We start from the raw sequence: 14,762 nt of genomic DNA on the forward strand, positions 1-14,762 counted from the left end.
TTTTTTTTTTTAAGTGACATATAATTCACATAACATAAAAACACTTATTTCTTTTAAAACCTCTACCAAAGAGTAGGCAGAGGAAGGAGAAGAAGAGTAAACCAATTTGGTCATTTGTGCTACACGGTTCTTTAAAAAAAAAATGTGTGAGGAATAATTGGAAATATAAAGGCCGTTAATGAGCTTTGGGAATTGTCTCTGGTTATGGATTTCATTTATCCCAGCTATTCTTTATTATGGATTGTGGCTCTCCATTTTGGATTTCTGGGAGCTGAAAATACACCCTATGTTCTCCTGGTTTTACCTCCAGAAGGTCCAGCCAGATTCGGTTAAAGGCGTCAGGGATTTTGCCAAGGTATTTTTCTTCCTATAAGAACTATGTTTTAACTCTTATTTGGTTTAGCATCGTTGAAATTCGTGGAAACTTGCAGTGTTTACTGTGCTCTCTCCCTGTATAAACAGAGGGCGTGTGAGTGTGGAGCAAGGCAGGGGGAGGATTGGGCATGGGTGGCAGTTTCGTAGTTGTCAGGCTGCAGGTTGGAGCGAGGGCCAAAGCAGAAATCCAGGCCCGTGAACTGAGGTGCACTGGAGGCCTCAGGCTTGTATCCCTAGGTGCCCTGTACAGGATGGGGGATCGTACACATTCCTCCTGCTTCAGGCCTCGATTGGCTCAGGCATAGACAGAAGAACTGCAGTAAAGGGCTGCAAAGTTCAGGAGACATTCTGAAAGGAAAAATTCTGCATATCTGTTTCTGCCATGTAAATCTTTGAAGTGAAACGTATTAATGCCTCTCCTAAGCAAATGGGAAGATGATTCACGTATGCTGTTGGCTGAGTCACTTTCCTGATCGTGGTGGCGGTTTTACCTTTGGTGCATCCCGAGTCCCCTGCCCGCAAGGAACTCCAGCCCACACTGATGACAAGCTTTGCTGGCTTCAGCAATGAGCACCACAGGGCTAGAGCCCACAGAGTTGAGAGCAAAGAACCGTTTCTATTAGGAAATTCAAGTGTTGACAGCCCCTGCAAATACACAGCAGACTAACCGGGAAGCTACAGCAGAAGGACCTGGGTATTAATCATGACTCATTGGCAAGTAACAGCCTACGGGAGCCATGCGTCTTCCCTCCTATTTTATCTGCGCTTCTTTGATGCGCTGTGGTTTGACACCGGCCTGCAGATCCTTCTGGGGATGACAGGATTAAAGCAGGGCAGCTTGGTGTCTTTTACAGTGAGGTGTAAGTTTACAGATCTTTATTCACTTAAAAATGTCTGGATTTTAAAAACTATGTAGAATCAGTCCTTTGCAAAGTTTGAAATCATGCATGACCGCTTTACACTGTTTCTTATCAACAAGTCTGAGTCCTTTTCCTGGCCCTTTTGACTATCAGAAATAAGGCAATCTAATAGCCAGGAAGGAAGAGAGAGAATCGTGAGAGAAGGTTAGAAAGAAAAAAATGGAGAAAAGAGGGTCAGAAAAGACTCCGCGACGTCCAGTAGATAAAAGGAAATCAGAAGACTCCTACTTTATAAGTTCTTCTGAGAAAGCAACCACGTGACCTGTGATGCGATGTGAATAATGTAGCCAAAGTAATTTGTATATGGGCTGCTTTAGAAAGTTCAACCTCCCTAACTAGCTGCCAGACAGTTTTGCAAGAACGTTCAAGTCGACGGTGATGGGCTCTAGGGAAAAGGGGCTGGTGAAGGAACTAAGCTGAGTTCTTCATATTGGAAGATTGGAAGACCCCGTATTTATGGAATAAACCTTTGTATTTTCCCCAGTATACACCTTTCCGCCAGCTAGGTCAGTTTAGATATAGTCTGCACCATTTTCTGCAGTTGTCATTCTTTTCCCAGAAGTGCTTGCTGAGCTTCCCCATTATTGGCTGAGAAGTAGCCGCGAGGAACCCAGGCTACAGGAGAGCTGCTAACGATGTGTGTCACTCTCCAAGTCACAGTTCTCAGTGCCCGAGCATGTCCTTTCACGGAGGCGGCTGTTGGCCACACGCGGCTCTCGCAGAAGCTCTGTTGGTTGTCTGGGCACGGTGACCACCTTACTCAGCTCATAATTGCTTCGTTCTCGGTGTTCATGTTAAAACAAGACGGGCCTTGTCATAGGTGATTAATTTCCCCAATTTGTACCTTCTATCTAGATAATGAGAACACACCCTGCTGCCACTCTTCAGCTCCTGGGAACGTTGTGGGGAGAAGTTTTAGATAGCACAGAGCATAAACGATCCCTCAGGCAGAAACTCCAGTCCTAACAGAAACCTCCACGCTCTCTTTCCCAAGTAGCTGCTAGAGACATCTGCTTTTCTCAGCTTCTCTCCATATCAGTGAAGGAATTTAGTGTGGACTAGATAATAGCTCTGATATTGGACATGACCTTCCCGTGGTATTTAGAACTGTTTTTCCTAAAGGGGTATAATGATGTATGGAATAAGGAAGAATCTGATCTTGACGGTGGTTTTTCATTAAAAAAAAAATCTGCTATAGATTCTTGGCCAACCCATTGGGACACCCACCTTTATGCATCTTCTTGGCTCAATCTGGTCACATTCCTCAAGCTCCCTCCTCCCCGTTCTTAGCAATTAAACATTGGAGTGTCTGGGTATGTTATCAGGGTTGCAAGTTCAACTGCTGATGTATGACTCGCTTCCGGTGCCCTCCCTCCCTCCCTCCCTTCCCTCCTTCCTTCCTTCCTTTCTTTCTTTCCTTCTTTCTCTTTCTTTCTTTCTTTTTTCTTTTTTTCTTTCTTCTTTGCACAAAACAGAGCCATTTGTTATATATCCAGAGTCTAAAAGTTCTCACTTATTCTTTGACTGTTACGGGAGGGTTTTTGGCCTTCTGCAGTGGCAGAACAGCAAATCAGAAGAGGATTTTACCAAAGAAAACACAGATGATATTAAAATAATTGCTGGGAGGCCAAGGTCACTATGTTTACTGGGACGAAGAGAAGAGGAAATCTTTTTTTTTTTTTTTTTTTTTTTTTTTTTTTTTTTTGCGGTACGCGGGCCTCTCACCTCTGTGGCCTCTCCCGTTGCGGAGCACAGGCTCCGGACGCGCAGGCTCAGCGGCCACGCCTCACGGGCCCAGCCGCTCCGGGGCACGCGGGATCTTCCCGGACCGGGCCACGAACCCGCGGCCCCTGCATCGGCAGGCGGACGCGCAACCACTGCGCCACCAGGGAAGCCCCCGAGGAAATCTTTTATTTCTGATATATTAATACACTGTATGCTCAGGTCTCCTAGTCCATCTCTCACAGCCAACAAACGGATTACACTCATTTTACCGGGTAAGGGATTTCTCACTAATTTGTTTTTTTTTTATGTTTATTTTTCCCTCGTTCATTGGTGACTGTTTAAAACCATTTATTAGGGGCTTCTTATGTGCCAGACAGTATTAGGAATCAGTGAGTTCATCAGCACCAAATGTATCTTGAATACCTTATTAGTACAAGGTGTTGGCACTGTGGAGGGTAGAGAGAAAGAGAGGTGTAACATGTAGAGTTTAAACCTGTTTGGGGTGATGAGACACACAATAATCATGTATTGTTTCAAGGTGGTACAGAGACCCAGTGCTTTATGAGTCCAGATCACTGTGATCTGGGGTTAGAGAAGGCTTCTTGAGGGAGGTGGGGCCTCCAAGGAAGGGAATCAGAAAGGAGGTGAGTGTGGCAGGCAGTGTGTACAGGACAAGTGTGTTAGGTGAAGTTGGGTAGTTATGGGAGATGGAGTTGATTTGGTCCTTTGGTATTGCCCCGTGCCTCGGTTTCTCCTCTGTATCATGGAGATGATAACAGTAATTACCACACGAGGTCATTATGAGGATTCACTGATGTAATATGAGAAAAGCACTTAGCCAGAAACTGTAACGTAGTAGGCACTCCACAGATGTCACAGATTGTTATTATTTTATATTATTAGTAGGATTGTGAGAGCACCTTGATACCAGATCAGGCATGGGAGCCTTACCATGTGGGTAACTGAGGGTCATTGGAAATTTGAGCAGGACCATGACGTGCTCTAAGAAGGATAAATTAATTTGTCTCTAATGAGAAGGGTGGATTGTAGACCCCTCCTTTTAGACTTTGCTTCAAACTAAGTAGTTACAAAATCTCCAGTGCTTAGATATGATAGAATTATCACAGGAAAGCTATTTGATTTTTAACCAGTCTCCCAGACAGTAGACCTATGTAATATATTAAAACTTGGTAGGACTGTAAAATGATACAGTGGAGAGTGATGAGTGATATATATATATATATTAGGTTGCCAACCTACTGGTAGGGGTATTCAGCAGGATGACGTTCCTGACATTCTGGTATAATTAACTGCAGTTCAATTTTCTGATAAGTCGTGGGGTTTTCTTCCCCATTGTTTCTTTCATCTTTGCTTCGAACAGCTCTGAGACCCAGTGTGTCTCCTGCTCTCCTGCTTTCTCCTTTTCCTCGCTGCCTCTTTTTTCCTGTTCTATCTGGGACATGAGTCAAGTAAGTTTCCCCCGCCCCATTTCTACATTGCTCCTGGCCCACCTACTTTGCCAAAGCCTTCAGACCATCCTTTCTCAGGGCTCCTGGTTCATAGAATTTAGCAGTAAATAATTACCCTCTAGGGAACACACGTAGGTAAACACCTTTGAGATTTGTTATATAAAATGATAAAAGGCTGTCCTCCTTTTGAGAATGCTAGGTGCTCAAACTTTCTGGCCTTCCATCTTTGATTCAACCGAGTGACAAAAGGCCTTTGTTCCTGCTCCAGAAAGGGTCATATGGTAAATGTTCAAAAGGTTGTCATCCAGACACCTCAGGGCCTTCAGGAGACTTGGCAGGACCTGTTCCCAGAGAATTATCTCCTTTGGCTAACTCTCTATTGTATTCTTCTGGGTGGTCTGAGTGGGCCACTCATTAGGAACCATGCCTCTCACTGCGTACGGTGGGGAATTTTCAGCTGTGTTCACCATCTAGGAAAAATAATAAAGGTGCGGAGGAGGAAAAAGAATATGGGCGTTACAGAGAAACACCCTTCTCTTCGATGAAACCTCTGGAGAATCTGTACTGGAGAATGAATTATTCATTCATTCCTCATTCATTTTGCAAAATTTTATTGCTTTCCAGGCACTGTTACAGGTACTGGGGCTACAGCAGTGGATGAGACTTGGACCTTAACGGTTTAAAAGAGGCAGACAGCAAATAAAGAAATAGATAGATGAATAAGATACATTTGGATAGTGAGCATTCTGTGAAAAAGATAACATAAGGTGCTGCCATGAGGGCAGGTAGTCATAGAAGGCCTCTCGGAGGAGGTAAAATTCAAGTGAAGACCTGAAAGAAGCTGTGGATATGTGGGGCAAGAGGCTTCCAGGCCAAGGGGACATGAAGTGCAAAGGCCCGAAGAAGGTTTTTTGTTTGAGGAACAGCAGGTAAGCCAGTATAGCTGGAGCAGCATAATTAGAAATAAAATCCAAGAGATAATCCAAGGCCAGAGCCTGCACATCATCCCAGGCTATGGGGGAAGGATTTTGGGTCTTATTCTAACCTTGATGGGAAGCCATTGGAAGGTTTGGGCAAGATTCTCTTTGTCATTGTCCTGTGATTCTGATTCCAGTTCTACCATCGACTTGTCTGTGTGAACTTGAGTGAGGTCTTGGTCTCTCAGTTTGCTCTTAGGTAAAATGTGGATAATAATGCTTATCCTCAAGTGACATTAAAAGAATTAGCTCTTGGTTACAAAGGACTCGAGGCCTTCAGATGAAAGGTATGATATAGGGTAATTACCACTGTTCTATATAGTCATTATCTTAACAGTTGTCTTCTTTTCAAAATGGAAAAAAACAACGTAGACCGGTACGCTAAATAGCAACGTTAAAAAAAGTCCTGTTTCTGACTTCCCTTTTTGGTTCCATCTGAGATTTAGGATGCTCCTTTCTTCTTTGAAAAGCACCTTAAAAGCTTCCCAGAAGTGGAAACCCAACATATATCATAGAATATTAGAATGAGAAGACGTCTTTGAGATCTTACAGATCTGTCATTGGGGCAGAGTCTGCTGTCTCTAGGAATGATTTTTTTTAAAAATGTCCTCACTGTGCAAAGTGAGTGCTTTAAGCCTGTAGGAAATCGCTTGGGGAGTGTGGCCCCCAGCTGGGAAGGCTGCTGTGTTATTTGATCATTTTCAATAAAATTATTTGTAGATCATGAAAAAAAAAAAGAGGATCTTACAGATCATTTCATCTGATCCCATCATTTTACAAGTGAGGAAACAGAGAGAAGCCGAGTCTTGAGGACAGTTTCACTGCTGGGGAGCAGGAGTGCTGGGTGAGAATCAAGATCGTATGACTTTCAGGCATCTGCTCTCTCCCCAGATTCATGAGCTACCTTACCTCAGTGTCACATTTAGACATAATTGCAATGTTACAGGAAGTGATTTACTGTAATTTCAGATCCCTTTCCATCTCTATTGTGATGATCGTGCTTTGCTAATATTGGAAATGGCGGCTGCCGCAAAGTGTCTCTTTGCTTGGTGAGGGAGCTGTACGTGAAAAAATTTTGCAGGCTATAATTTGACTCTGTGCCACAGATGTTTTGCTCTGTGTTTTCCCTTCCTCTGTTGCTGGCTAAGGACTCTGCCAATGGAGCCTACAGACTGTACCACTGAATCTAGGCACTTTGAGTTTTAGATTTGATCATGGTTCAGATTCTAATCTGGTTGTAATTTTTTATGTTAAGTTTTGCCTGGAAAATGTATTTTAATTTTTGTCATACGTAAGTATTGTGATAACTTCTAAAAAGTGGTGTTTTGTTCATTTGAAATCAGCTCATTATGTCATTTTAGGTCTTCTGGTTCCATAAATTTAATAACAGATATGAACCACTGTCATGAAAATAAGCAAACATAAATATATATATATATATACACACACACACACACACACACATATATATGATCACCGTTATGATTAACATTTTCCTTATATATGAATCTAGATTTCGTCATTATAGTTGCAGTAAACTTAAATGTGGGTAAAATGAGATCTCACAGACACACACACACACACACACACACACACACACACTTTCTGTGCCTTTGTATACTGATGCAGTAATATTTACTTGATTGGCATTGAAAAACAAAGCGGTATTTTCTTCTTGGACTTCTTTCTGTTGATACCATATAGCCCACAGGGCCCCTCCCTGAAATAGAAGCAGTAAGCATTTACCAGTCTAACCTGTTAGGGTGTTCCTCACACTGGTATATTTTTGTCATTCATTCTAAAATCAGTGATATTTGAACAAGTCAAAAATAACTACAAGCGTATGATTTCTTTTTACTGGTTTTCCTTAAAAGAAATGCCCCTTAACCTATTTCTGTATTTTGCTCACTCTCATGCCATGGAGAAATGAATTGTTGATATTTTAGATACTTTGCCAGGAGTTAAGTAGTTTTCAAGAATAATCTTGCCAAATAATACTCTTTCCATAATTAAAGTTCTTAAAATAGTCAGAGATCATACTGGATTATCAGATGGGTGATTGAAAATGGCTAGCTTAGGTCTTAAAGCTGACTTCTGTGAGTAAGACAAGATGCATAGGGATGCATTTCTTCAATATGATCGCCAGGAGGCTATTTCCTAGTCTGTCTTCCCATTCCCGCCCTGAAATGATTTTAGATCTCTTAACCAGGGGAATTTTACTATAACAAATGCTGAACACAGCTTGCAGTCTGTGGCTTACTGGAAGAAGCATAGATTCATCAGAGAGCTCTGAATCCTAACCCTAACCCGTTTGCCACCTCCTTCATCAGGTCCAAGAGTCTTTTAAGGGAGAGTAGAGGGGCAGAATAAATGAATCAGGCTGTCTTTTCCTCCTCTTCCGCATTCCTGTGGGCTTCGCTGTGAGTTGTAGCAACAGGCTACTCCTTAACTGTTATGAATCCCTAAGTTCAAACGCGTGGCCCAATCACATTGGGCCTTTTGACTCAAATCTCAGCATACAGGGCGCTGAACAGCAACTGGTGGCAACTAATTGCTCTCAGTATTTCCCTGTGAGCGTGTTATAAGCTGGGCTCTCGGGAGCAGGGACACTGGAGCAGCATAGGTGAGTGCAATAAGATGTGCAGGTGAGATGTAACTATATGATAGAGGGTGTGTGTGTGTGTGTGTGTGTGTGTGTGTGTGTGTGTGTGTATACACCCTTGGATTTGTGGTGAGGTGAACGAAATTATAAGAATCCAGTCATGGTTTGCAATTAAACAGGAGAAGGATGCTGTAGCGAAATGGATAGTGATTCAGATACAGAAATGCTTTATGAACTTTAAAGTGTTAAAACTTCTTCTCCAGGTATTTGACTGAGAGTAAACCACTTGACTTCAAGCTCTCCATCTTAAAACAAAATCAAGATAATGGTAATTCCTAACGACCTCCCCAAGTTGTCTGAAGATTGTCCAGATGTAATGCGTGTGGCAAACCCTTCAAGGTTTTTTGTTCAGATGCAATGTATACATAACAAATGTGTCACTGCTGGTTTTTCCCCCATAGGTGTTCAAGAGACGGTATTTTTACTTAACTCAGCTTCCTGATGGTTCGTATATTCTCAATTCCTATAAAGATGAGAAAAATTCAAAAGAATCTAAAGGTTGCATCTACTTGGACGCCTGCATTGATGTTGTTCAGGTAGGGTTATTAGTCAACTGTTAAGAACCTCAGTATTTTTCTGCCTTGGTTAATGACATCTGCATCCACCGAAACATTCATACTAGCAATTCAGAATCCTCTTCAGAGTTCCCACTCTCCCTCTGTGCCACTATTCAAGTGTTTACCCAGTCCTTTGGAGTCTGCTCCAGAGTGCCTCTTGAATCTCTTACCTTCTCTCCATTCTCACTGTCTTCCTCTGGTTCCCCCTTTTATCCTCTCTTGCCTAGAGTCTCACCTTCCTGCCTTCTGATGTGTCGTCCGGCTTCCTAAGACGTAGATGGGGTCCTTCACTGAGATAGGTAGGGTGGGAGGGAGGGAGACGCAAGAGGGAAGAGATATGGGGACATATGTATATGTATAACTGATGCACTTTGTTATAAAGCAGAAACTAACACACCAGTGTAAAGCAATTATACTCCAATAAAGATGTTAAAAAAAAAAAAACCCTTTTGGCTCTTGATTTATTATCTTGCAGAGTGAGCTCGAAATCTCTTACCAGGGCATTGCAGGCCCGCAGTGATTTGACCTTACTCTCCTTACTAACCCCATCACCCGCCCCCCCGCCCCACCACCACGCCATCCCCATACACATTCTGTGCTCTAGTCACACCAGGCTAAGCACTCCACTGAGTTTCACGCCTATGTGCCTTTCTTACATTTGCTTCTCTGCTTGGCATATACTTCCCCTTCTGTTCCTGTTTGAATCTTATCTTTTAAGACTTGGCTCAGATGGGACTTGTGGCGTGAAACATTTTTTGTGTTCTTCTTCACCCTCATGGAATTAAGCTCCACCTCCCCTGTGTTACCACTGTACTTAGCTCTGCACGTTCCTTTTTGTTTTTTTTTTTTTTTTTTTTTTTGTGGTATGCGGGCCTCCCTCTGCTGTGGCCTCTCCCGTTGCGGAGCACAGGCTCCGGACGCGCAGGCTCAGCGGCCATGGCTCACGGGCCCAGCCGCTCCGCGGCATGTGGGATCCTCCCGGACCGGGGCGCGAACCCGGTTCCCCTGCATCGGCAGGCGGACGCGCAACCGCCGCGCCACCAGGGAAGCCCCTGCACGTTCCTTTTTGGATTACAGGGACCATGTCATATTCATGTCTGGGTCCCTTATACTGATTAGCAGAGTTGTACATACAGTAGGGGCTTAACAAATGTTTGCTGATTTGAGTTACTGAGGAGGCAGGGACACTAGGGTTAGCATGGATGGGGTGGGAAGCAGAGGGCAGAGAGATGATTAAATCGGAAGCTGATTGACCGTGTGATAGGAGCCATTACTACAGAGCCGGGCTGGCCTGGTCGACAAGAAGGAGCACTGCATTGAGTGGAAGGCAGGAGATGTTGGTTCAACACCCTCAACCTACCTGAATCTTAGTTTTCAGAACTGTAAAGTGGGATTACTAATATCTACTCGCTTTATCGGATGAGATTGTCATGAGGAGCGAGTGAAGAAACACTTTAAAACATAAAATATAAAAGATATAAAGATCTATGTGAATAGAAGTTGCCTTCTTTTATATATATATATGTGACAGCTTTCTTATCTACTGAAAAGAAGAAGACACATAACAATTCCCAGATTTGCCCAATTAGCTCTAGTCCGGATTGACCTCCTTTTCTGGTGCTCCCAGACTCTGCTTTCCCCTCTATTTATGATTCCCTCCTCCCCAATATTTTCAAATATATAAATCTTTATGACTTGCTACAGCAGTTTAATTTCATTCTTTACTATGCTTTGAAGATGAGAAGGAGGAACTTTTCTTGGTTCCTTCTTGAATGATGACCATGCACTGGAAAATTATTGATTCATGAGCCTTTCTTGAAATTAATGCTGAGGTATTTGGGAGGGGGGAGAGTGTGTCATTTCTTTTGTCATGACAGAGAAGCTGGTAATATAAAAGAGGTGTCATCGTGTTTGAGGAAAGGAAGAGGCTTTTATTTTCCTTGTGTGCTAGTATTCAGCCTGGACCATTTCCATCATTTTTATGGAGAGCCACAATCTAATATGAACCAACTACAGTCTTTTATGCTACTGTGATGCATTTCATATTCTGCATGGCAGAGTGAATTAGATAGTGATATTGCATTTTATGGTGTGATGTAAAGCGAGTACCAGGCTTATTTCAGGTCACATTTAAGCTTGTTTTTAAGGGCTGATTTTGAAAATCTATGAATATGCCAGGAAAACTTTAAGCAAGGTGGAAATAGTAAAACATTTGCTTATTTTTATGGTGGTACTTTGATTATCCAAATGTGGAGGATGTCAGAAGGCCTTAAATGATAATACTCACTCAACATACAGTATTTTATGCCAACTTTGTGCATATACTGCTGTGCTCAGTACTGAGGGGAATAAATAAGATGTTTGACATGGTCATTCATCGTCTTGGAATTTCTATTCCTTGTTGAAAGAAGCAATTCTTTCATGAAAGTATTGACGTACATATGTGCTGAGCTGAGGTAAAAGTAAATAAACTAATGAAATCTAATATTAAAAGGGCAACTAAACTAACTGAACACGTCTTTTTTTTTTTTTGCCCCTCCAGTGCCCCAAAATGCGCCGTCATGCTTTTGAACTCAAGATGTTAGATAAGTATAGCCATTATCTGGCTGCTGAAACTGAGCAGGAAATGGAGGAATGGTTGATAACTTTGAAAAAGATTATTCAGATCAATACCGACAGTTTAGTGCAAGAGAAAAAGGAGACGGTAGAGACAGCACAAGGTCAGAATTTTTAAATGATTCATTATTGAGGTAAAGCCCTTGTCTTTAATCCATGGGAATGTCCTTTGTGTAGAGTGAATATAGAACTCTTTAATCTTGAAGGTTGACCTACTTCTTCATTAAAAATGACTATGGCGGTTGATAGGGTTTTCTTTTCTTTCTTTCTTTTTTTTTTTTTTAACAGTTGATGCTACATGGGCTCTGACACATGAAATATAACCAGACTGAAACAGATAGGGAATTCATGGCAGATTTTCAAAAGTCCATTAGAGTTTTCCCTGTGCTTTCATAATCAAAATTCTTTGCAATAAATCTAGTAGGAGAGGTTGGGGTGGGAGAGAGAGATAGTTAGGATATTCCGCTTAGGTGATTAGTAATGGTCTGCATGGTTTAGAACATCTGCTTTTAATGAATTCGCAGATGATGAAACTAGCAGCCAAGGAAAAGCCGAGAACATCATGGCCAGTTTGGAACGGAGCATGCATCCGGAACTGATGAAGGTACATCTTTCTGATGGCAGCTTGCCTTCAGCTGAGACAATGCAGGATTAGCTATTCAAGTTTGAATGCTGGATTCCATGTGGCAATGTCCTTTCTAAGTTAAAAACCGCAACAAATGAGTGAAACAGGTAGACATGGTAAAAGAAAAGTTACACTCCTAAAGCTGGACCTGTAAGTGCCAACTAACAGTTTGGAAAACGTTATTTTTTTTCCTAGATGCCAAGAAGTACTTCTAGACTTTTGTGACTGTATTAATTTTATCTGCTACTTCTTATTCAGTTCAGTTACTGTATGCCATTCATACACTAACTATTCATCATTCAAGGGGCTCTTGATGAAGATTGAACATGATATTCAATCTAATGATTCGTGTATGTTAATTTTGTATGAAAATCATAGTCTTTCTATATGTGCATGCCTATGTATATGTATATGAATGATTTCATCAGATAAAGATTTTGGTTAACAGGCAGCGTTTGTGTTACTCTGCTCTTTGGTGTTTGAAGTGAGCCGGTTTTGAAAGTGTGGAGGTGATTATCATACCTATCTTAGTAGGTTACATATATTACTCTGTGGACTCTCTACTATAATAGATGAGAAGGTTATGACCCATTTCTTCATTTAAATCCTTGCCAAACCTATTTATATTTTTACTTTATTCCTCTTCCTGAACTATTAAGTTACACAGGTTTAGATGTTACTTTTTTCTGTTTTAAATTTACTGTTCTGTTAAGCTTCAGAGCTGTTTTCCAAAATTTAGGAACACACTCATGATCCCCTGTAGATTTTAATGTATCCCCTCTGAGTCTTTGTCGTTCTAGACCGCAGAGCCCATTATGTTCTTCCTAAAGTGATGGAATCAGAATTGTGTATAATATTCCATGGCTAGCACCATGGATATATAAAAGATAGTGTTTTCTCTCGTTCATTCTCTTTTACATCCAAAGTCTGTTGTATTTCTTTTTTGTACTATGGGTTGAACAGTATTCTTGGTATTATAAAAGGCATATAGAAAGTATAAGAAGCTGATCTATAGCTTATTTATGGGTCATGGTGACTGTGACTCTCTGCCCAGCAAGCATTCTTTATCCACCTTAAGTGCTTGGAAATGGAGAATAGTGTATTTTTGAAGCTGTGGCAGATTGCTAGTTTCACATAAACTAGATAATTAAATGGCATTTAATACTGTTTTGGAGGAAATGAAGTAATGTTTCGTGTTTGTGTGTGTGTGTGTGTGTGTGTGTGTGTGTATATATATGTTTGTTTTAATTTTAGTATGGAAGAGAAACTGAACAGCTGAACAAACTCAGCAGAGGAGATGGAAGACAGAACCTCTTTTCTTTTGACTCGGAAGTTCAGGTATTAATGATATATTTCTTTAAATAATCCTAGAATAGTTGCTTATTCAGATAAACAATGTCTGAAATGTTGAAATCACTGATTTTTGCACTACTGGGCATATCTCTTGCTTTATACTTGTCTTGCTTACTTTGAACAAGTAGCTTAACAGCTAACTTCACAAAGAGGACTAGCGTATATACAAATAGTTTGGGACAACGTATATATATATATATATATATATATATATATATATATTTTCTCTCAGTTCTTTATATTCTTTTTTTTTTTTTTTTTTTGTGGTATGCGGGCCTCCCTCTGCTGTGGCCTCTCCCGTTGCGGAGGACAGGCTCCAGACGCGCAGGCTCAGCGGCCACGGCTCACGAGCCCAGCCGCTCCGCGGCATGTGGGATCCTCCCAGACCGGGGCGCGAACCCGGTTCCCCTGCATCGGCAGGCGGACGCGCAACCGCTGCGCCACCAGGGAAGCCCAGTTCTTTATATTCTTTTCACTTCATCTCACTCCTCAAAATGGATAAATTAAAGAGTCCTTAACAATGGTTTCAGTGCTTTTAACCCATTAAATACAATTGTGATCCAGTAGCAGTGAATATCTACAGTATAAGGAACACCAAGTCATATGAGACGTGTTTATTTTCCACGTTTGATGTAGACCTGTAGAACTGGGATAATTTTCATGTATCTCACTTTAAATGGAAAGCGGTGCAGGGAAGTGCAGGTTTATGTGCACATGTGTATTTTAATCTCTTTCATGAGAGTGAGGCACTTTTTGTACTAAGATATATAGGTAGTTAATATTTAATTCCATGATATTTTCTTTTTTTTACCTTTTAAAAAAATTTTATTTTATATTGGCATATAATTGATTAATAATGTGTTAGTTTCAGGTGTATAGCACAGTGATTCAGTTATACATATACATGTATCTATTCTTTTTCATATTCTTTTCCCATTTAGGTAATTACATGATATTTTCTAATTAAATTGCTGATTTTTTAAAATGGAAAAATTCTGCAGTGTATAAGTATTACAAATATTTTTCCTAATGGAAACTATTTCACAAGAAAATGAAATTATTTGAGGGAATATGAACATTTTGGTTTTCTTTTCAGTTTTTCTATATGAGATTTCTAATTAAAATCTGTGGGATTTTTTTAATAGAAAAGTATACATTATATAAGCATTACAGTTTTTTCCTCAGTGAAAATGTCAATACAATATAAAATAAGTGGGGGAAGACTGATTTTGTTTTCATTTCTTTTTGCTTCATACAGTTTTCTTTCTTTTTTTTTTTTAAAGAGGAGCCTCCTCTGATCTTTTTTAAAAAAAAAAATAAATTTATTTATTTTATTTATTTATTTTTGGCTGCATTGGGTCTTCGTTGCTGCACGAGGGCTTTCTCTAGTTGCGGCGAGCGGGGGCTACTCTTCGTTGTGGTGCACGGGCTTCTCATTGCGGTGGCTTCTCTTGTTGCGGAGCACGGGCTCTAGGCGCGCGGG

General features: G+C 41.0%; 1 protein-coding gene across 5 annotated transcripts in view; it reads left to right on the top strand.

Moving 5' to 3' along the window:
- The window catches only part of DOCK11 (dedicator of cytokinesis 11), a 188,736-nt gene that overhangs the window by 49,239 nt on the left and 124,735 nt on the right, over window positions 1–14,762 (top strand). For 4 of the 5 annotated variants that reach the window (XM_024128108.2, XM_055081656.1, XM_055081657.1 and 1 more), the window contains 4 exons: window positions 8,530–8,664; window positions 11,228–11,405; window positions 11,826–11,905; window positions 13,181–13,264. In XM_024128108.2, the coding sequence (XP_023983876.1) occupies window positions 8,530–8,664; window positions 11,228–11,405; window positions 11,826–11,905; window positions 13,181–13,264 (477 nt within the window). Of the gene's footprint in view, window positions 1–7,955; window positions 8,090–8,529; window positions 8,665–11,227; window positions 11,406–11,825; window positions 11,906–13,180; window positions 13,265–14,762 lie in introns of those variants that run through there. The other variant, XM_024128113.3, reaches the window with a different exon arrangement.

The sequence above is a fragment of the Physeter macrocephalus genome, chromosome 21, assembly GCF_002837175.3.
Source record: "Physeter macrocephalus isolate SW-GA chromosome 21, ASM283717v5, whole genome shotgun sequence".
Classification (NCBI taxonomy): Eukaryota; Metazoa; Chordata; class Mammalia; order Artiodactyla; family Physeteridae; genus Physeter; species Physeter macrocephalus.